This window comes from Tauraco erythrolophus, chromosome 2 (assembly GCF_009769465.1).
Source record: "Tauraco erythrolophus isolate bTauEry1 chromosome 2, bTauEry1.pri, whole genome shotgun sequence".
Classification (NCBI taxonomy): domain Eukaryota; kingdom Metazoa; phylum Chordata; class Aves; order Musophagiformes; family Musophagidae; genus Tauraco; species Tauraco erythrolophus.
In genome coordinates, this window is record NC_141466.1 from 124,641,008 (window position 1) to 124,663,259 (window position 22,252).

The window sequence follows — 22,252 nt, forward strand, 5'->3', positions numbered from 1 at the left end:
AAAAATTAGAAATCTTGCACGCTACGTGCAGAAGCTTCTCAAGAAATCATTCGAGCCCACTCTTCCTGTCAGGCTGGGGAGTATGCCTCTTAATTTCCCCTGGTAGGAAACATACCACCTCATCAGCAGCTCTAAAACCCAACAAAACATCCTCGCCGAAGACGACCGACTGCCAAACGCTTGCACTGCCGCTGCAGCGAGGGGGACAGGGAGAGGAGCAGTGTGCTTCAGAAATTTCAGGAAAGCAGAATAATTTACCTTGCTACCAGTAGAGTCCCACTGTTACGCCTTGTATTGCTGCAAAACGTTCATCTTGTAGTCAAGGTGTGACCCTTGGAGAATTAATTTGAGCCAGAGGGTACACGGCCGTTTAATTCTAAAAGAATAATTTATACTCCTGGATGTGGGTAGTGTGAAATTCTCTTACGGTGTTTGAGCCAAGGCAAACATCTTGATGCAAAATCTACACCTGCGGATCTCTTAAATATGTAAGTGGCAGAACCAGTGCGGCTCAGTCACATACTGTGCGGTGTGCCTTAACCTGTAGCAGTGGTAATCTCATCCGAAGTTACTGTGCAGGTTCTTAAAGGCATTGTGGCACTACTGATCACAAAATTTGAACTTACTCATATGTTTGCTACTGGGATTTGGCTTAATTGAGTAAGGCATTTTAAGTAAACCTCAAAATTCTTTTGAATCGTTGCATTTCTGCGTTGCACACAATTACATTCGGAGTCTGCGTGTCAAAAGATACATCAGGACAGGATCTTCATAGACAATTGTCGTTAACATTTATCATTACTTCAGTATATTTGTATTGCTGGGCTTTTTTTCTTTTTTTTTTTTTTATAAACCAAAATTATGACGAGATTAGAACATTTTATCGTCACTCTGTATATTTGTGGAAGTCTCACACCGATGTATTTTTCCTCACGCTAAAGAAGTAACTTTGTAGGTCGGAGTGACAGAGATCCTTTGTGTGTATATATATATATATATATATACACATATATATATATAAGTACACTACCTCTGGTAAATATGCTAATATTTTATTTTTATTTAAATATACTACAGTGGACCAGCTTCCTGTTACAGTGAAATTACACAGTCATATAGTGGACTGCATAATTCATAGTGCCGCATGAACAGTTCTAGTTCTCATGTTGCAAAGATGATTTTTAGGCTGTGAACTTGGTGAAAACTGGTACTGCCATGTCTACATTAAGTGTTTGCACTGCCTGAATCTCAAGCCTGGACAGTTTTGAATGTTTGGGGTTTTTTTATTATTATTTTTATTTTGGTAGGGATTAGTCTCTTGGCATGTAGATGGAATAGAATGCATTGGAATAATTCAAGATTTCCAAGAGTTGCTGATGTGATGATGAAACCTGTGGCTGGAGGTTTTTCTGTCATATAGCTGCGTGATCATCTGTTGTGTGACAGAAATAGTCTTCATTTTTTATTTGAGATGGACATCTGCCAATCATTTGGCTGAAAGAGGAGCCAGAGGACCCTTGGGAAAGAGTGGCACACAGAAATGTGCCTGCAAGCCCAAGGTTGTGCGCCTTCTGCATCCAGCCCCATAGAGATGGTGACTGCAGTACATGATCAGTCCGTTGTAACATACCCTCTGCAGGATGCAAAATCCTTCCAGGTTACGTTATACGTATGTATAGATATATTCTGGACACACCTATATGTATTACTAAGTAACGTATGTATGTGTGCCCAGTATAGTTCAGCACATTGACGCTCTGATCTGTAGGAAGGTTTTTATTATGTACAGTTCTCTAAGTCCAAAGTATTCAAATCCAGGTCTTGACCAGCAATGAAATTATCATTTTCATTTAGGTACGTGTTGTGATTTGGAACATTCCAGAGCCAAGTTTACTGGTAGAGACCTTTCTCTTGCGTATTAAATTCAGGGCTGTAATAATGGACTTCTGTTGGCTTTGTTTCAAAGATTTGTGCATCGTGGTGATTTGGGAGTTAAGAAATGTTAAAACTATATGAGTAGCTGCTTCTGTTCACTGGCATTAGAAAATGCAACTCTTTTCCTTCTAAGATGTACCCAGAAAGCTGACGGATTAGGAAAACAACTTGCCTATCCTTAAGTTTTGTAGAATCAGTCCCCAAATGCCTGTTAAAATCCAACTTAATTTAGATAAAGAAATCATTCCTGATTTTAGCTGCAATACCTTGCTTTGACTCTACAGAGTATGTCTGAGGATGTTGTAGCAGTAGGTTTTTTTATTTGTGCAAATTGTTTTTTAACAGGCACTATTTTAAAATTCTATAATGGAAGTATTTATTAGCAAATAAATATAAAAACAATCTCCCTAGGGATTGTGGTGGTAGTTGTTTTAACTTGCTTATTTCTGGGAGTGACATGATGCAGTACTATTTAATAGAATACAGTTTCTGCAGGGGTGGGATTTTCAAGTCTTTGAAAATATTAGCACTTACAATCCTGCATAGGTTAAGGAGTGAATAATGCAGTGAGAATAAGTCCCAAGGATATAATTATAGGATACTGTTTGGTTGTGTACTGCTTGTCCTGCCAACATGAAGCAGCAGGCACACCAAGAAGAATACGATCGGAGAAATTTGAGGAATATAGTTGGGGTGTGCTGGTGAGACTGATGCAGAGCAGACATCTCTTCTGTCTCCTCTGGTGCCCCACATCACTTTATATCACTCATTTGAAGATGTCTAGGCATTTCTTTAAAATAATCCAAGTTGGACTTGAACCAGAGAATGGGAATAAATTATTGGTATTGCAGAATTCCTCTGTATTGTGAAGATGTTCAATGTTAATAATGAAGCTTCTCATTTAATTCAGTACATTTCTACTTCTTGTAACCAGTCATAAGTTCTCTACAGTCCTACATGTGCTGATATACTAAAAAATGATACTTCTTGTTTATTATTTCAATATCATGAACTAGCCAGGATAATTCATGCAGGAGGCATTTTTACACTGGGTTTTCACCTGCAAAACAGCACCAGCAATACCAGTATGAGGCTGCATATTTCTGTCTCATACCGTGAGAGCTAGGGAGAAATTGGTTTTGATGTGCCTTCAAGTGCAAACGCAAACTAGGTGGAGAGGACTTGCTTTCTCGTGCATCGTTCTCCGCAGCAGCAGCTTAGGAGACCAAGTTCATTGGTACTTATTACCACCTCTTGAGCCTTGTGTGTTTTCCAGATATAGCTGGCTGGAATTTGTTCAAGTGTTTCATTTGTTGGTGTACAAGAAAGGAAGACAGTTCCCTTGCTCTTTCCTTTACCAGTGTAGCTTGCCTCAGTTCCTACAGGATGAAAAAGAAATTAGAAAATAGTTTTGAACACCTCTGCGGAAGAACTACAAAAAGGACAGATCTGAATCGTTGTTTTCAGGAGTTGTGCTGCTGCCTTGTTTTCATTTTCATTGTGATAAATGAGATTTTGGCTGCTCATGTGCATTCTTGTCAGAAATTAAAGCTATCAGCTTCCAGTGTGGACACAACATTTGAATGTGATTGAGCTACAGTTGAATTCAGCTTGAGAATCATAGAATCATAGAATCGTTAGGGCTGGAAGGGACCTTCAAAGGTCATCTAGTCCAACCCCCTCCTGCAAGGAACAGGGATATCTCCAACTAGATCAGGTTGCTCAGGGCCTCATCCAACCTGGCCTTGAACGTCTCCAGGGATGGAGCATCCACCACCTCTCTGGGCAACCTGTTCCAGTGTTCTACAACTCTCATGGTAAAAAATTTTTTCCTAATATCCAACCTGAATCTACCTCCCTCTATTTTAAAACCATTACCCCTTGTCCTATCACAACAGGCCCTCCTGAACAGCCTCTCCCCATCTTTCTTGTAGGCCCCCTTGAGGTACTGGAAGACCGCTATAAGGTCACCCCAGAGCCTCCTCTTCTCCAGGCTGAACAGCCCCAACTCTTTCAGCCTGTCCTCATAGGAAAGGTGCTCCAGCCCTCTTAGCATCTTCGTGGCCCTCCTCTGGACCCTCTCCAACTGGTCCATGTCCTTCTTATGTTGGGGACTCCAGAACTGGACGCAATACTCCAAGTGAGGTCTCACGAGGGCAGAGTAGAGGGGGAGAATCACCTCCCTTGACCTGCTGGCCACGCTCCTCTTGATGCAGCCCAGGACACGGTTGGCCTTCTGGGCCGCAAGAGCACATTGCCGGCTCATATTGAGCTTCTCGTCCACCAGTACTCCCAAGTCCTTCTCCTCAGGGCTGCTCACGATCCATTCTCCGCCCAGTCTGTATTTGTGCCTGGGATTGCCACGACCCAGATGTAGGACCTTGCACTTGGCCTGGTTAAACTTCATGAGGTTGGTACAGGCCCACCTCTCCAGCCTGTCGAGGTCCCTCTGGATGGCATCCCTCCCTTCCAGTGTGTCGACGGCACCACACAGCTTGGTGTCATCGGCGAACTTGCTGAGGGTGCACTCCATGCCACTGTCCACGTCACCGACAAAGATGTTGAAGAGGGCCGGGCCCAACAGGGACCCCTGAGGGACGCCACTCGTGACCGGTCTCCACATGGACATCGAGCCGTTGACCACTACTCTCTGAGTGTGGCCATTGAGCCAATTCCTTATCCACCGAGTGGTCCATCCATCAAACCCATGCCTCTCTAGTTTAGAGAGAAGAATGTCGTGCGGGACAGTGTCCCACTTCTCATCATCTTAGCTGCCATCAGAGTGTAGGTGCACGCTCTTAGCCTGTCCTCGCCGTGAAGGAAGAAGTCGTAGTTCAAAGCACAGCAAAAGGTCCCTCAGGTCTGGCTCAGATGTCAGCTGAAGTCCAGCAATGCCATCTTCCATAGCATAACTTCAGTGATCGTTCTTAGATCCAATGGTCTTACATTGATGATACAACATAAGAAAAGACAAATTATATGACCGTACGGTTGGAAAGCACAGTTTTTAAGAGTCTGAATGCAATCTTTTAAGATACATAGAATTCCTGAAAAGATCTTTGTTACTGCTTGGTTGGTGCTGTCACATCAGGTTCGGTTTGCAATTTTATAATCTATGTGGGCAAACGGTGGCAGTCTAATTCCAAAATTTACTTTCTGTTGCTCGTTTATGACAAAATGCGTTGTTATCGTAGCAGTACTACAGACCAGATCGTCGTTAATGTCAGTAGAAATGTATAATGGGATATTTGCTAATAGCATATAGTGTAGTTTATGAATATTTGGCATTTTCTTCTTCCCAGTTGCTTCGTAGTTTAAAGAGAAGTTTGTCATTTGAGCTTGTCACTTCTGATGCCAATTCATCCTTTAATGTCTTCCAGCTTGCCACTTTAGAATTTCCTCCAAAGAAGCTCTTTGGAAACAAGGATGAACGAGTGATTGCAGAACGACGGAGTCACTTAGAGGTAATGCCAACTTTTTAACAGGCTTCTGTATTTAGGTGGAGTACTCTCTGCTTGACCAACAGAAACCATTCCCATATGGTCAAAGTTAAATACCCTGCTTTTAAGTATGAAGTTACTCACTGCCTCATTTAACACAGGAGATGGCAGCAGTAGATTGCAAAGTAATGAAACATGCCTTAAAAAAATAAATTATTCCTGGTCTAGGAAAAAAAGCATCTCTTTAGAGGTATTCATAGGAGGTACATTTATTTAAGGGGCCAAGGTTGTGGGTGAGGTAGGTGTTCACTGTAGACAAATGGTCTCTGTGCAAGACAAGATTAAAGAAAATAAATTGCTATTTTAAATGCAATTTGTTAGCTGAAGATTTACTATTTTATCATAGTTACTATATCCAAATAGCTCATGACAGAAGGAAAGCAATATTTAGGCATCTTTGAGCTTTATTTCATAACCCAGCTTTCTGAATGTTTTTTTTTTTCTTTCAATTAGTTTTAAAAATTAATTTTATTGTGGACAAGGTTACTGTGTTTATGAGGGTTTGGGGTTTTTTTGCATTTTCTGCGGTACTGTGTGGATGGCATCATTTTGAGTCCTGTCACACATTAGGTCTTTATAGTTCTATGTTAATGCATGTGTTATTGCAGCCCAGGGGCAGGAGGTGGGGTTTTGGCTAAGAGGAGGTGTGAACAAAGACTAAACCATACACCCTGCAACTACATTGTAGCCACATGGGAATTACCTGATCGTGCAAGTCATTAAGAATTACATTCTTTCTAGAGCTGAAGTAGCATTAAGTAGAGCTTTAGAGAAATTAATATAAAAGCAGATTGCTTCCAACTGGAATCTTTTCTTGCACATTTTGAATTTTTTTCTACGTACTTCACCTTTTGATCTACAAACAAAACATCCTCCCACTGACTTTTGATGTGAGGCTGTCTTACATGTAGCACAAAATGTAATCTAGTTTTTGTTTCATGTCCTCTACAGAGGGCATAAAGGCATGGCCATGTTACAGTTTAGTACTCAATTTGCATATTTTTGTACCAGTAAGAAATTTAATCCCTTAGTCTTTCTGACCTTTCATTGATTTACTAACAGATTTTATTGTAATGTTTCTAAATGTTAAAACTGCTGTGTATAGTGATGCTTTGATCATGGTCATATAGTGCTTATATCTCTCTATATAGCCAATTTTTAGCTTAGAATTAAATTGTTTCTATTTTAGCTAAATTAAGTCATTAAAACTTATTACCTATATATTTTGCAAACCTAATAATAATAATATGTGACCACTGTTCCTATGAATACGTTTTACCATATGCCAGATAGTATACTTAGTCATGCCACTTAATAATCCTGACAGATCACTCAGTGTTGGAGAAACTGAAGATCCCCTGAAACTTAAGGGAAAGTTAGATGAACAGGACAAGGAGCCGGGCAAATGTTACCCCTCTTGCCATGAGGAATTTGGTGCAACAGACTGGTCAAAGACCCCTTATGTCTGGATCTCTAATCATGGTATTTTGTTTTCAATGCACATTTTGCAGTGGTTTGCTCTGGCTTTGCTGGAGAGTTTCAGCTAACATCTGCAGCCTCCTTGGTGAAGAGTGGGAGAAACCACCTAAATAGTGATGGTTTCCAAAGTCACATAACGCTTTGAAGGCTCAAAGCACATCTTGAGTTATACTGGGAAAGTGTTTGGCAGACAGAGAAAGTGTGATAGTGGAAGATGGCACAGACACCGGTTCCGTTTAAAATACTGGCTGTTACTGCCTCGTGCCTTTCAATCTGGTATGAACCTTGAGCACAACTTCAGTGAGTTAACCAGTGAGTAGTAAATGGATGGATTGCCTCTTTAAGGGACATGATTTCTTGGACTTTTGACCATAGTGTGTTTCTTACATGGGAATTTGTTCAGGTAAAAGGTGAGGGCATTAGATTTCGGTAACAAGCAGAAACGTGGCTTGTATTCAGTTGGATTTCATACCTGATCCTGTACCTTTATTTGCTGAAAACCCTTTGCAACCTCTTTCAAGCCTTGCAGATAATGTGTTGTTACAGCTGTAGTATGGTGTAAAAGCTTATTTGATTGTTCCACATGGTTAGTCAAGAGCTAATGAGCTAATACAGCATTTTTAGAAAAAGCAAAGCACAACTTCTAGGCCAAGAAACATGTATATTCTTATCCAACGTCTGAGCTGACTTTATTGACTAAAAATAGATGACAGCCTGACAAATATCAGTCTGATAAATGTTCTGAACAAATATTCTGTATTTTAAGATCATTAGTAGAGCTGTCATGCTAGTAGTGGATGACAAAGAAATTACTCTGCTCTTCCAGTTTTTACATTAGGTGTTATACGTCTTGAATAAGCTGTGACTTCAAGTTGTTTTTCCTGAACTTCTTGGATTGAAGTGGGATAGTACAGCTTTGGCTAGTCTGGTGCTTTCCACAGGTCATCTATGAGCAACAGTATGGTTTTTTAATTTTCTTTTTTTTTTCTTTTTAAGTATGCACATAACAAACCAACATTCGAGTCCAGTGTACACCTGTGTGAAGGATAACACAACTTAAGCTGTCTTATCAGTCAAACATCCTGACTATTTGCTGGAATCAGCGGTTGGTTACTGAAATGGCATTGCAGGCTCTTTTTCTTTACATCAAAACTAAATTGCAGCTCTCGGTGTGATCCAGGAAAATGAAACAGATAGTCTGGGAGTTATCGTAGGAGCAAAACTACTTTTCCAATTAACCGTGTAACAATCAGAGAGCTGATTCCAGTGCAGATACTTAAACTGTTGTTTTATTTGACTAACTTTGACTTTAGTCAGGGTTGCGCCTAATTATAAAAAGATTTGTCCAAAACATCCTTTGTGAAACAGTTTAGGAAGAGCTTAGTTTTTCCTACACATTACCTCTCAGATCCTTGCCACAGTAGGAGAAGTGCTGAGGACAGCAGGAGGGTTCGTGGTACCATTCAAGGCAACTAGAATCACGGGGACTGGCTGCAGAGTTTGCTTTGTTTTAAGATTGTCATGTAGGGTGACCTTATTGCAGGTTGAGATTAGAAGTGGGCATATTTCATCATAATGGAGATGAAATTATTTGAAGTAAAAGACTTCAGAGAGCCCCACATTATGAGAATTGTGTTAAAATCGCAATAAATGCAAAGTTTATGTAAAACATCAAGGTTTTTTTGTATCCTAGCTGGTACAAATGCTTAATAACCAAAAGCTTCACAATACCTTGTTGGTAAGAAGGCACATTGTGTATACTATTTCTGTGTGCCATGAACCTGAGAAGTCTTTGATCTCTAGTGTGATATGTAGTTGCAATGTAAACACTTGTGCTTTGGTGTTTGTTGGTATAACAGAAAGTCTTTTGAGTGATATTTTTTCCATAGAGGTTTGGAAAAATAACATGCAAGTTCGCACAATGGTTTTGCCTGTACATCTTAAGAGAAAACACCTAAATTGTATTTAAAATTACCTATCCAAATGCCCTGTTGCAATCTATTAATTTAGTATTTCATCAGAGACCTGTTGCAGGGCAAAATTCTAAATTAATTGTTCTGCAGTCGAAAGACTGTAATTTCACTTCAGAGCCAACCTTGGTTGATTAAATCCGCCTTAAATGAAACAGCCAAGAATTCTTTTGATTAAAGTTAATGAATAGAAGTTAGTGTGTATCTATCCTTTCATGCAATTAAAAATCAGTAGATAAGAGTATAGGATCCTTTTTTTTTAGATGAAATCAGATGATGTGTATTCCTTTTATATTTTTTAAGCAAAAACTTTGTAAAGTTAACACGTCACAAGAGATACGTGATTCAGCAACTGTATCTGTGCCCATTTTAACTGCAAAATATCTTCTATTCCTTGATGAGTTGCTAGATCTGTGGATGCTGGTAAAAAGAAGCATTCCTGAAATCCCAGCTTCTTTGGATACTGCATTTCTGTATCATATCGTTCCCCTGATTATTTTTCTTCTTCTCTCAGACTTGTTCTTTGGTGTGGTAATGAAGGTTATTATTAGCCCCTTTTTCCCATCATGCAGTCAGAAAAACAAGGCAGGAGTAACTGTCTAAGCTGACATAGCAGATTGAGTCATGTTTCTTGACTCCTTGGCCAGAAGCCTTGCAGTCATGGACCCACTAGGCTTTCTTTTCTACTCTTGCTGTCACCAGCGTGCTTAGGAAAAAACCAGTTACGCTCACAAAAATCCCAACAGGTTGTTGCTTAAAGGAAAACAAAAACTCCCCAAACCTGAGCATGTCTCCTTGTCTCTGTTTCCTGGTCCTTATTCCCATGGCTTCATTTCCTCAGGTTTGTTTATGGACAGCAGAGGGGAACAAGCAAAATCCTCGATCCGAGATGCACCGACAGACAGCTCAATGATCAGTAGGAGTTGTGTGTTTCCTTTTGCGGCCATTTCAAGAGCTCAGGGAGTGAAAGAAAGTCAACCTGTAACAGTATGGTAAAGTGAGCCTGAGTCAAGTTTTGTTGGAGCACATACATCTTCCTGGCGTTGTCTCTGCTCTTCGTTTTTCTTGGTACTTTGAGCTTCTTTAAAAGATAGACACGCTCAATTTATTTAAAATTAATAATACAATTATCCTTAACCTCCACACTTCCCGGTGTCGTCTGATGAGGTTTTCAATGATAGGTGTTAATGCAAGAGGCAGAAATAAATCTTGTATGAACTGCATAATTCAATTTTACTCTCGAATCTGTAGAACTGACTGGAGAAAGCATCGTAGGCACTCAACTGACTGAAATATTGCTGTTTCCTCCAGTCAAAATTGAACTTCCAAAATAAAATTCTTTAACTTAGAAGCCATATGCTTTGTTTTGGTTTTCTCACTTGAGTTCCTTTGAAGTTGATAATTTGTAGGTGGGGTTTTTTACAGCACCCTAAAGCTAGCCTCTCCAACTTTCTCCTTTTAAAACGGAGATTCTGCTGGTTTTGCCTGGCTCCAAGAATCTAGTTCTTAAGGAAAATATGAAATAATGAAGATAGCACCTTTTCTTGAACTTGAATTCATTCTTGTTATTTAAATATATTACTAGTTTCAGAATTAACACTTTGGTGGCAACCAGCAAAAGAAATATCTGAGAAAAAAATATAGTCGAAATATTTGTCAGAAAATTTGGTCAAACAATGTTTGAGTCTGAGACCTCATTTCTTGATGTTTTCCTTGAAGTCATAAGGGCAGAAACATTTTACTGAGATTTTAGACGATTCATCCTCTGAATATTTAGTATGAACTTCATGATTACATCCCACTGGCCTTTCTTTCACAGCCCCACCCCTTAATATATTTAACTGAGACAACCTGCTTCATGCTAGTTACAGGTGAACTGATGATTTCTAATGCAAAAGCCCTGCCAAATGGGGTCAGTTACCATTTCTGTTTGATTTTTCCTGACTCTGATGCCAGTCACAAAGACCTTTCAAAGCTACTGATTATGTGTCGGTTCAAAGTGATTATTAAAAGGAAATTATTAGACTCCAGTATCAGCTTACAACAACATCCCTAATACCAAAGCTTTTTAAGAGGAGCTTTAAAGCCAGCTGCTCACCAGCCCAGCTCTTGCAGATTCAATGTTTGCTTCTGACAGCACGGTTGTAAATACGGTTCTTAGAAGCATCTCAATGAGGAGGGCTTCAGAAAGCATTCAGAACACATTTGATAATCATTGAAAGATAAAAAGAAGCTTTTCCTTTTGTTACGGACATGAATGCACAGTAGATGTGACTGCTAGCACAAAAGCGAACCGCTGCAAATGTCAGTGTTTGATAATCCTGGAGAAGATTGTTTCATACCCATAGTCTGAACGACAGAATGCAACATCTTGGAGTGATGGTTTTAATTTCCCTCTAGAGGAACAGGAATGCAGTGAGAGCACAGGAGGAAAGAGCATAGATGCATCCACAAAGACAAGAGAAGAGTGTGTGTGTTTGGGCCATATTGTGAATATAAATTATATGAAATCAATGTCAAGGATAATTTTGTAGATTGGATATGGTTACTCTGCACCAAGCGCCATTCGTAACCTCTAGTAACCATTTAAAAAATTTTATCACAAAAATAACTGCTTTTCAGCACAACACCAAAGTCTTGCCTTGCCTCCAGACAGTAAAACTTTGCAGTTAGCCATCTGAGAGCAATTTCACATGTCAGATTCCCAGCCTTCAGTGCATCATCGAGGCTGCCCAAGGCACCTGGCTTTTCTTCTTTGAAGCAGCAGCCCTCAAAGAGGAGTTGTTGCAGCTCTCAGCAGTGAAGCATTTCATCTGGTTTTGGATGGTGCTGCTTCTCGTGTAAGGCATTTTGGCTTCAAAAAGTGAATAAATAAAATTAATTTTACTTATTGATTACAGTCACTAGATACAAATAAGTCGAAATTAGGACTTTGCTTATGTCAGCAGTTGATCCTCTACCAATAAAATGCTACTTTGATTAAATACAGTAGACTCGCAGCCAGACCCACAGTAAATGCAAGACATTATTCTTTTAATAGCAATAGGGAAGAAAGATGGTAGTTCAGAAGGAGTGAAAGCCTGGGGTGATTTTCTGGATGAGTTACTTTTAAGCTCCGGTCCAACAGGCTACTGGGTGCTAGAGGAACAGGGAGCATAAGCAGCCCCTTGGTCTCGTCTGCTCAGAATCAGTGCCTTATTCAAGATCAGGTCTGAAACCCTGTTACGCAGAGTTTGCTAGAGGTAACTTTACGTAACATACACACTCCTTTACAATAATTTTGGTGTTTCTTTCTTTAGATGTATACCATCAGATCTCTACCTCAAAAACTCAGTCTTTTGTGATAAAACGTTTGTCTCCATTACAACCAAAGAATTAAATAGGATGTGCAATTCAGAGACCTCTTTCCTTTCCTTTTTAGAGACTCTAGAGTATCAGAAAATAAGGAGATATGTTTTATCATAATTTAGTAAGTTCAGAATATGTGACAGCATGTAGTTTGAACTCTACTTTAGCTCCACATCCTAATGTGTTTCGCCATCGGTTCAGAATAAATTTCCCAACATGCTCCTACAAATCAAGTTTCGAAGGTGTGTACCTTCATCGGTTTCCAATAATGGCTCTCCCCATTCAGACGTGAGCAGATGAATAAAGAGAGTGCTCGACCAAGGACGCTAGGTTGAACCTCGGTGCTATCTCTTTTCAAAGCAAGCATATCAGTCATCCTCCAGCATCTGATTTCACCAAAGGAAGTAGAGGGTGATGCATGTCAAGTGCTTTGGTAGCTGTTTGCCAAGGCCACTCCAGCAGACGACACGCTGTCACTGCTGGCCCAGGGATGCGTGGTAAATTCAATCCTGTTGTTGCTCTTTCTGAATAGATTTTGACAGGACTTGTTTTGACTTGTGCTCTGGAGAAAAGATTGGTTTCCTTCACTAGTCAGGTCTGTTTTGATGTTTTTTAATACGGCCATTCACTTCCAAACGAAGACTCACGCTGATAGAGCACCTGTAAATCATAGCCCTTGCTGCCTTTTTTTTTTTTTTATTCCTGCCAGCCTACAATTCAGTTTTCATTGGAGCTTCTTAAAGCCAACGAATATAACCTTTTAGCATGCAGGCGTTGTAAGAAATATTAAGTCCTGTGGATTTTAAATGAATTTCAGGCAGAATAAGGCTGTAATTTGGGATGTAAACTGACTTCAGAAGTTAATTCAATTGATGTGGCATAATAGTAATTCAACATAATGTGCTCATGCCATTAGACTCGCATAGAAAAACGCTCTAAATAGCTGTAATGAATAGTTTGGATTTTGAAAACCTAGGAGAGCAGTTTCACCTTGAATCATAACTGGCGTCTCTCAGAATGCTTGTACATTACGAAAATTCAGAAAGGTGTATGAGTTCAAGTAAATTTCAGTACCACCCTGGGTAAAATTAAATTTTAGTGGCATTCAAATGCTTCTGGAGATGTAGTGGTAAAATCTACTCTCACCTGTGTAGCTGTGACTGAAACTGTAACCCAGATTCAAGGAATCTGCATTATGCTGTGCGTAAAAACATAGGGAGAGTTTCCCAAGGGGCTAAAAATGTAAGTTCTGGGTTTTTTTTAATGAAATTTAGCTGCTTAAGGAGCTTAATTCTTACCAGCTTAGTCCCAAAGTCATTTAAGTACCTCTAAACATGCCCAAAGGAGTGGTGTGCATGGTATTGCTGCTTCTCTCTCTGTTTTGGGTTAAGTCCACCACCAACAGACTGCTGCAGTGTTGGTGCCGCTGCAGTGGCAGGAACACAAGTCTCCATAGTTCAGTTTTGTAGCTCCAACAAAATCAAAGGCTGAATTCTTTGCTATCGAAGTAAAATTCTGTTTTTATAGAGCCAGCATTTACAGCCATGTTAGCATTTGGGAGCTATATGAGGTAAATCTGTTCACTGACAAAAGAGCTACATTACATTTTTGGTAGGAGCTTTCAATCTCGTCTTCTCCTATCTAGCTCCTTAGCGAACAAGTTCAGTCTAACAAGATGAGAGTTTACATGTGTGTATCACAGTCAAATTGGCAAGATGTTTGCTAGTATATTAAAAAAACTCCAACCTAGCATGATTTGCCATACTCATTTGTGCTAAGGGAAACCTGTAAATCCTGGTTTCTTAGGAAACGTCGCCAGCTCACGGCACAGGCAGCTGGACTTCGCAGCAAACGCTCTGCTCCCCCCGAAGCTGTGCCTGGCTGCTGCGTGCCCAGCAGTGCTGGTCCCTGCTGGACCAGGCTTGCTTTCCTCCATCGGGAAGAGGATGTTCGTGCAGGCAAAGTCTGTCAGTAGGACAGCTGGAAGTTTAACGTAGGTGTGCCTCAGGAGAGCTGGTGATGCGCGTTGCGCACAGCTGTGGAATTATGTGTAGAATCTATATGTCGAATTTGTTTTGGATAGTAATGGTTGGTGCATGGGCTGGAGCTGTACATAGAGGTCTAAGACACAAACGCAGGGTAAGGTGGTGCTGATTGGGAAGTTCTTGATTTATTTATTTTTTTAACTTTTTTTTTTTTTCCCAGTGACTACCAAGCATTATCTGTAAACAGCCTCGCTTCTGATTAGACCTAATCAAAGTGAACAGGAAGGGTTTGATTAAAACGAGTCAATCCTTTATTCTCAGCTTGTGTAATGCGAAGCCAGTTAATCCAGCCCTGAGCCTAATTAATGCGTGCCAATCTGAAGCAAATACCACCCCCCTCTCCTTTAGTACTATGACTAATGCAGTGGTGACTTGTCATTTTCAAAGATGTGTGAATCTATCTTTATTCTCTTGAAAAATCTCTCTCTGCTCACACAAGTCGTGTGACTAGAACAAGGTCTCTGGTACCTATGGGATAGGTATGTTACCTCCCACTCCTCAAGGAAGCTTTGCACAACTTTGACAGTGTCTAACACTAGTTTTTGTCAGGAGAACCCAGCCATCCTGGTCTTCCTGCAAAAGATATCACCCCAGGTGATCTTGTTGTAATTTTAGAAGCTTTCTCTCCAAATTTTTCACAGAAATAAGATCCTTCAGGCACCAGGTAGTGTCCCAGGCATAAGTCTTTCTCTCATCGCTATGAAATCACAGCTGCACATAATGACCTAAGGGTGTGTGCAGGAGATAAATGTGTACGGATCCAGAGATGACATTAGGTACTTCCTGAAGGGCCTGAAATATCGCTTGAGGTATTGAATATCACATGCTGTCCTGCTCACATATTTTACACAGAACTGCTTTATGATACCTTGCAATATATGTTGAGGTGTTGGGGAAAAAAATTGAAGCCTTATGTTTTCTTTATAAGAAAAGGAAAACCCTGCAGGAGACCAAAATGTGTCTGAGCTAGTTAGGTCTGGTGAGCAGAGAGTTGATCCTAATCCTGAATGGGTGGAGGTGAAGATATTAGTCATAGAATGTGTACGGTCCCCTGTCCTTTTGAGCTGCTGTACTTCAAAGCAATGCCACCTCATGTTTTATAATCTTGCGATCTGCCAGTTCTTTCTCTGCTCGCTCTAAGTTAAGAAATCCAGAAATGGATCTGCAACTTTTAGAGAGCTATGAGAACATTATGCTGACAATTATCACACTCCTAATTAGCCAGTTTAGCCTTGGTGGTCCCCAAGGAAGGGGAGATGGTTTTAGTGGCAGGCACAGGGCAGAAGCTTAACTATGGTGAACGCAGTTGTGACATGGAGGGCTGAGCGATCCTTGTAGACCACAAGAGAAGACTGATGGGACCGCTGCCTCGACAAAACACTTTGGTTTAAACATCTTCAATACCCCTCAGGGTGTAATGCTGGGATATTTGGCACCTGATCCCTTGGAATTCAGTTCATATGTTGTGGCTAATGGCTTTTCTTGTCCTCCACACCTGACCCACACAATCCAGTCCTGTGTGATGTTTGAGATGTGGTATGTCCCAGATGCAGCAGAGCTGGCTTTGTTTCAAGCCCTTCTCCTAAGGCTTCTTGTCTTCTGCGCTCTCCCAGTAGTGTGATACTAAGTTCATGATGGACTGCAACCCCGGCTTACCTCCCCATACAGTGTTAGTTCCCTCTGACTTTGCCAGTAAGGAAAATACATAAGGAAGAAGCAGATCCAATGAGAAGTTTGAATCCTGTTTTTCTTGGGAAGATGTATGATCACTTACCATATATGAATTCTGTATATAGCATCACCCAGACAGGGCCCTTCACCAGCCTGGAGTCTCTGTGGGACACCATCACCTCTCAGTGCCATTTAAGCTGAGCTTTTGGGTTTTTTTTGTCAGTAGAGACTGTAGTCAGTGACGATGGCTGGCATTTCTGCAGTGTTTCGTATTTGAAATACCACTCTGGAGGTCATTTTTTTTTCTCTTCAAGACACCAGTAGAAGGGTCCAAACTAGAGGAAGTTGGTTAATTTGGGAAAGGATCCCCAAATGTTCATTCTCCTTTGTGTATGCCCAACAATTTCTTTCTAGGAGACAAAAGCCGGAGATGTGCTCCCATTTGTGCATTACAGCAGGCTCCCTTTGCATGCGTTGTCTTCTAAGCAGATCCTTATTTTTGTGATCACAGATGGGAAGCGAAGCATATTCCTGTCTGCTTGTTTCGGGCTAGAGTCTTCCTCGGGAAGATCTTACTTTGCAAATACCTAATTGCAGCATAACGTGTTTTTTCAGAGTCAGAGAATGTGCTTCAGTCTGTCTCTCTTTTTCTAATCAGATTCCTATCCTATAGAATACAGCTGTTGATACCTATGTATGCTTTGCTCTATGAATAATTCAAATCAAGATTTGATTTAAAGCTTGCAGCGCTTCACACGAGTCAACAGAATAATTATGTGATTGGTGCTGAGAGAAACTAGTGTCGATATTAAAAGGAGAGAGGAGCCAATGCTAGAAGCCAGATGAGCAAGGTAATTAGTCCTGGCTCTGCTGCCAATGACCTTCTGAGACCTTGTGGTAAAGCTTTTGACTGTCACATTGATGTGTAGGTGTTGAAAGGAGGGTATTGTTTCAAAGGAAAGCAGCTATTGTTTCAAAAATCCCCAGAGCCTTGTAAGGTTTATCTTATTAAAGTTTGTGGTGCTTTCAGCTCTGTTAAATATTAGCAGGTGATATTTATAATATTAATTGTAAAATGTTATATTTAAAGAATTTTAAACGCTGAGGTTTTTTGGAGGAAATTGCTAGAAACAGCTGTAGGAGAGAGAAAGCTCAAAGTTTCTTCACTTTCTGGAAGTACCGGAGTTGATGAATTTTTAAACACACCAAAGTTAATGAAAAAATCCAATTCTTGCTAAGCTCTGCTATTGGTCTCTGAGGCTGTCGCTGTTTGTAATGGATTATGAGAACAATGTCATTGAACTGAATTCCTCTTTAATATGCCACAATTGAAAGGATGATAAGAACACTTTCACATTCCAGAAAGCTTTTTGATTGTAATAACTTTAATAACTTTAAATTAAGTTATGGATTTATATTAAAGTGTATAAAATTACGAGGTCCCCGCGTCACGAAGTAGTGCAAAAATCATTAGAATGACTTTGCTGTGCTGATGGATTGAGCACGCGATGAACGCTGGCCTACTGCTAAAAAGGTGAACCCTATTAAAATGATTTTTAATAAGCTTTTAAAATGGTTGCAGTTTTTGCTACTCACATAATTAAAAGGGAGGGAAAGCTACTCCAACCAGTAAGTGAAGAAAAACCTTCAGGTCTCCCAAAGTCTTGTTTAATTTGCAAACACTTGGAATGCAGAGTTAAAACTTGCAGGTACAGCTGTCATAAATTTTAAGTTAAGGCCGTGGAGGTTGGAATGTGTGCCAAGAGGGCAAAACCACTACTTTTCTTATTTTGGATTTTTTTATTTTTTAACCTGACTTTCTGTCTTTAAGCGTTTTGTACGTACAAAGAATGTTTCCATTCTCTAAACTGGTGATCCTGAATGTGTGTTTAGACTGAGCAACCAACAGGATTGATCTGTTACCCATTTTACATCCCTGTTATAGTGCCTAAGTCTTGTGTCCTCACATTGAGATGTTTACAAATTTATAATTAGGATATTTTCCAGCAAACCAGCAACGTAGCAGGTCGAATGCTATTAGGGAAATGAAACTCCTAAGTGCGTTTGGAAGAACACTGATTACCAGACTAAATAATCCAGAACAAATGACTAGAGTTTTGAACAGCTAACAAATGAAAACGAGTAATAAAAACAAGCCTTTTGGAATATTTGTTGCAGTTATCTAGTTTGTTCTTTCCAAGGTAATCATGCAAACCTAGCAAAATTAGGATTGCTATAATGTAGCACTTTGCATCCTACGGGTAAAGATTTAGATGCTATCGGTGAAATGCTGATAGGAAGTCACAGCACTGATTTGTGTAAAATTCGGATGTGTTTCTATGAAGGCACCATGAGCTTCCCAGTGCCTGCTAAGAAATTTTTTTTAAGGGAGCACATCAAAAGATGCAAGAGTGCTTCCTGCCTGGTTTTAACTCAGTACAAATATGGTTGCTCTGTAAATAGAGAAAAATCCTATCTGCTGCTGGAAATTGATTTAATATAAAAGCTTTGAAAACATCTCTCCCCCTTGCCCACCGAGTCCTGACAGTGGAGATGCTTTCATCTAGCCTTGTTCACTCCAGCATCTTGCAGTGGCTTCCCAGAATGCAACAAACTCCATGCTGAGTCCCTTCGGGATGTTGAAGAAAGTTGGGGGTTTTTTTAATGTCATCTCTGGGGCTTGGTGTTGACGTGCTCCTGCCTCTCTCCCAGCTTGCTGTGACACTCATCGTCTCATCCTATCTGAATTTGGGAAGCATTTTTCCATGCACCAGTAAGGAGCACTCTTTCTTTTCTCCTTCCACTTTCTTCTATTTCATTGTCCACATTGCAGCCAACAGGACAGAGCAACCTTCCCCCTCACTGCATAGCCATGGACCTTTTCAATCGAGGCCCGTGCTTGTGGTGTGAGCAAACACTTCTGCCATCAATCACCGTTTCCCTCGTTACGGGACTTAACTCCTCGCCAGCGGATGTGGGCAGAGCAGCCTTTATTTCATTGAAGCAACAGCAGCTTTGTGTCAAGGGCGCATCAGCTCTGCGCTACGCCAGCACATCAGCATTGCAAACAAGGGCAAACGCGGAGATGGGATTTATAAGAGGGCTAATTTGCTCCGGGGTGGTTGTTGCAGATCACATAATGCCAAGCCATATGGTTGGAAACCTTCATACTAAATGAATTCCGTCGTAATCTGGTAGGGTCTGCTTGTTGCCATTTACTCAAGGATCTTTTTCACGTTCATAGAATCTGGGATGTTCGCTGAGCAACTCTTGTGTGCAGATCTGGGAAAATACGTTTACCTGCTATTCCTAGTGTTTCCCTGTCGGATAAGTATACGCTTATAGCAGAGGGATTTTTTTTGCTCTGCCATTAGAGCTATCATGCCAAAACAATGAGTAATGGCTCTCTAGGAAAGGCATGACAGTCAATTATCTGGTCATACATACCAAGGTGAACGCAATAGGTCTTGTAATGTCTCTGGCGAGATATTTGGGTACCTTTGAGCCTTCGGTAGCCATAAACTGGAATTACTGCAGTAACTTTTCAGCACAGTGCTAAAACTCTAACAGGATGCCGTGTTTTACATTTGATTTTCTACCATATTCATCCTTCAGGCATTACTGGATTGGGACTTTTTTTAAAGGGCCCTACGTTGTGAACTGATTATGACAAATGCTGATATGACATCTGTTGCTCACTTTAAATTACCTCTTAGTCTGTTGGAATTCATCTTGGAGGCATTTTTGTAATGAAATTTTTTTTCATGAACATTAATACAACCTGTGGGAGATCTGAATAAAAAAGAAAATTCACCAATCCTGCCAAGAGAATAGCTTATGTGCCAGCTGCTTTTTTTTCTTGTTTTTTGTTACCTTGCCTTCTGTGATATTAATACAGCTGGTTTCCGAGGCACTTAAATAGATAACAGGTTGTTATACTGTGGAGGAATTCTCCTTGAGAAGAGAGTGAATAATTAGGACTGCTTCCCAAGCACAGAACCACTTCCATGACCCAAAAGCTGCCGAGTTCAAGTAACTAAACCTTAGGAGATTGTGCAGTTCTATCTTGCAGATGTATTTCCCACTGCATCCAAGATTAGTGAATAGTTTCTTGAGTTATCTTTTTGTGTGGTCAATCTGTAGCAGAGCAACGTTGTTTATCCTTGTGCTCCATGTGAGGGTTGCCTTAAAACTATTTGGGTGACAGTGGGTCACCTCACCTCTGTGCCTGGCAAGATCATGGAGCAGAGCCTTCTGGAAACTATGCTAAGGCATATGGGAAAATAAGGGAGTGATTGGTGACGTCCTACATGGCTTCACTAAGGGCAAATCGTGCCTGACAAATTTGATGGCCTTCTACAACAGGGTTACAGCATTGGTGGATAAGGGAAGAGCAACTGACGTCATCTACCTGGACTTGTGAAAAGCATTTGACACTGTCCCACATGACGTCCTGGTCTCTAAGTCTGAGAGACATGGATTGGATGGATGGACCACTCAATCAATAAGGAATTGGCTGGATGGTCACACTCAAAGAGTTGCAGCCAACAACTTGATGTCCGAGTAAAGACCAGTGACGAGTGGCGTTCCTCAGAGATTGGTACTGGGGCCAGAGCTGTTTAATATCTTAGTCAGCAACATAGACAGCTGGATCAAGTGCACCCTCAGCAAGTTTGCTGACACCACCAAGCTGTGTGGTGTGGTCGACATGCTGGAGGGAAGCAATGTCATCCAGAGGGACCTTGACAGGCTGGAGAGATGGGCCTGTGTGAACCTCATGAAGTTCAACAAGGCCAAGTGCAAGGGTCCTGCACGTGGGTCGGGGCAATCCCAAGGACAAATGCAGGCTGGGTGGCGAATGGATTGAGAGCAGCCCTGAGAAGAAGGATTTGGGGGTGCTGGTTGATGAGAAGCTCCACACGAGCTGGCAATGTGCGCTTACAGTCCAGAAAGCCAATTCTATCCTGGGCTGCATCCAAAGAAGCGTGGCCAGGAGATTGAGGGAGGAGATTCTGCCCCTCTGCTCCGCTCTCGTGAGACCCCACCTGGAGTACTGTGTTCAGCTCTGGGGTCCCCAACATAAGAAGGACATGGGGCTGTTGCAGTGGGTCCAGAGGAGAGCCACAGAGATGATCAGGGAGCTGGAACACCTCTCCTATGAAATCAGGCTGAGACAGTTGGGGTAGTTCAGCCTGGAGAAGAGAAGGCTCCAGGGAGACCTTCTAGCAGCCTTCCAGTACCTAAAGGGGCCCTACAAGAAAGCTGGAGAGGGACTTTTTACCAGGGCATATAGTGATAGGACAAGGGGCAATGGCTTTAAACTGAAAGAAGGTAGATTTCAATTAGATCTAAGGAAGACATTTTTTACTCTGAGGGTGGTGAAGCACTGGAACAGGTTGCCCAGAAAAGTACTTTTTACCGGGGTATGTAGTGATAGGACAAGGGGCAATGGCTTTAAACTGAGAGAGAGTTGATTTAGATCAGGTATGAGGAAGCAATTCTTCACTCTAACGGTGGTGAGGCATCAGAGCAGATTGCCTGGAGAAGCTGTGGCTGCCCCGTCCCTGGAGGTGTTCAAGGCCAGGTTGGATGAGGCTTTGGGCAACCTGATCTAGGGGAAGGTGTCCCTGCCCATGGCAGGGGGGTTGGAATTAGATGATCTTTAAGGTCCCTTCCAACCCAAACCATTCTGTGATTCTATGGGTACTTTTTTAGCACCTGTCTGATCAACGTTTTACCTACTGTGTTTTGTTCAAAAGTTATAAATATGACCTAGTAAATCATGCTAAATGATTGTAATAATGCAACCCATATGTGAAGGAAACCCCATCAGGTTTGTGAAAACTGTATTAATGTTCATCTGTCACAATTTCTCTAGGTTCAAATGTATGCAAGTCACACAGCGGTTGGTGAATATTAACTTCTGGGAAGGGGAATGTTTCTTATTTGTAAGACTTGAAAACCCATGAAATTTAGAGGGCAGCTCAGTGAAAAGATGCTGGTAGGTTCTGAGATAATATGGAAGTCATGCAATCTTTGCGCAGATGGCTTTGATCAAAACAAATCCTTTTCGATGCAGGGATTGTGGAGGCTTGATGAGGGAAAGATTTCTGAAGTCTTTTTGTGTCCATATGTAGTGAAATTCCTGCAGAATGGATTTGAGGTTTGCACCTGCTATAGTGTTTGGTAATGCTAGACGGCAGTATTAGCGGGTCGTGATTAGCAGAGAGCTTTACATGGCTACAGAGTAAACCAGACAGCATCAGACGGGTGCAGAATAAAGCAGTTACGAAGCTTGGCAGGG

The 22,252-nt window shown here is 41.1% G+C and overlaps 1 protein-coding gene across 1 annotated transcript in view; it reads left to right on the forward strand.

Moving 5' to 3' along the window:
* KIF16B (kinesin family member 16B) overlaps nt 1–22,252 on the forward strand; it is a 142,197-nt gene that overhangs the window by 118,468 nt on the left and 1,477 nt on the right. The window contains 1 exon segment of the mRNA XM_086631102.1: nt 5,316–5,399. Coding sequence (XP_086487228.1) covers nt 5,316–5,399 — 84 coding nt within the window.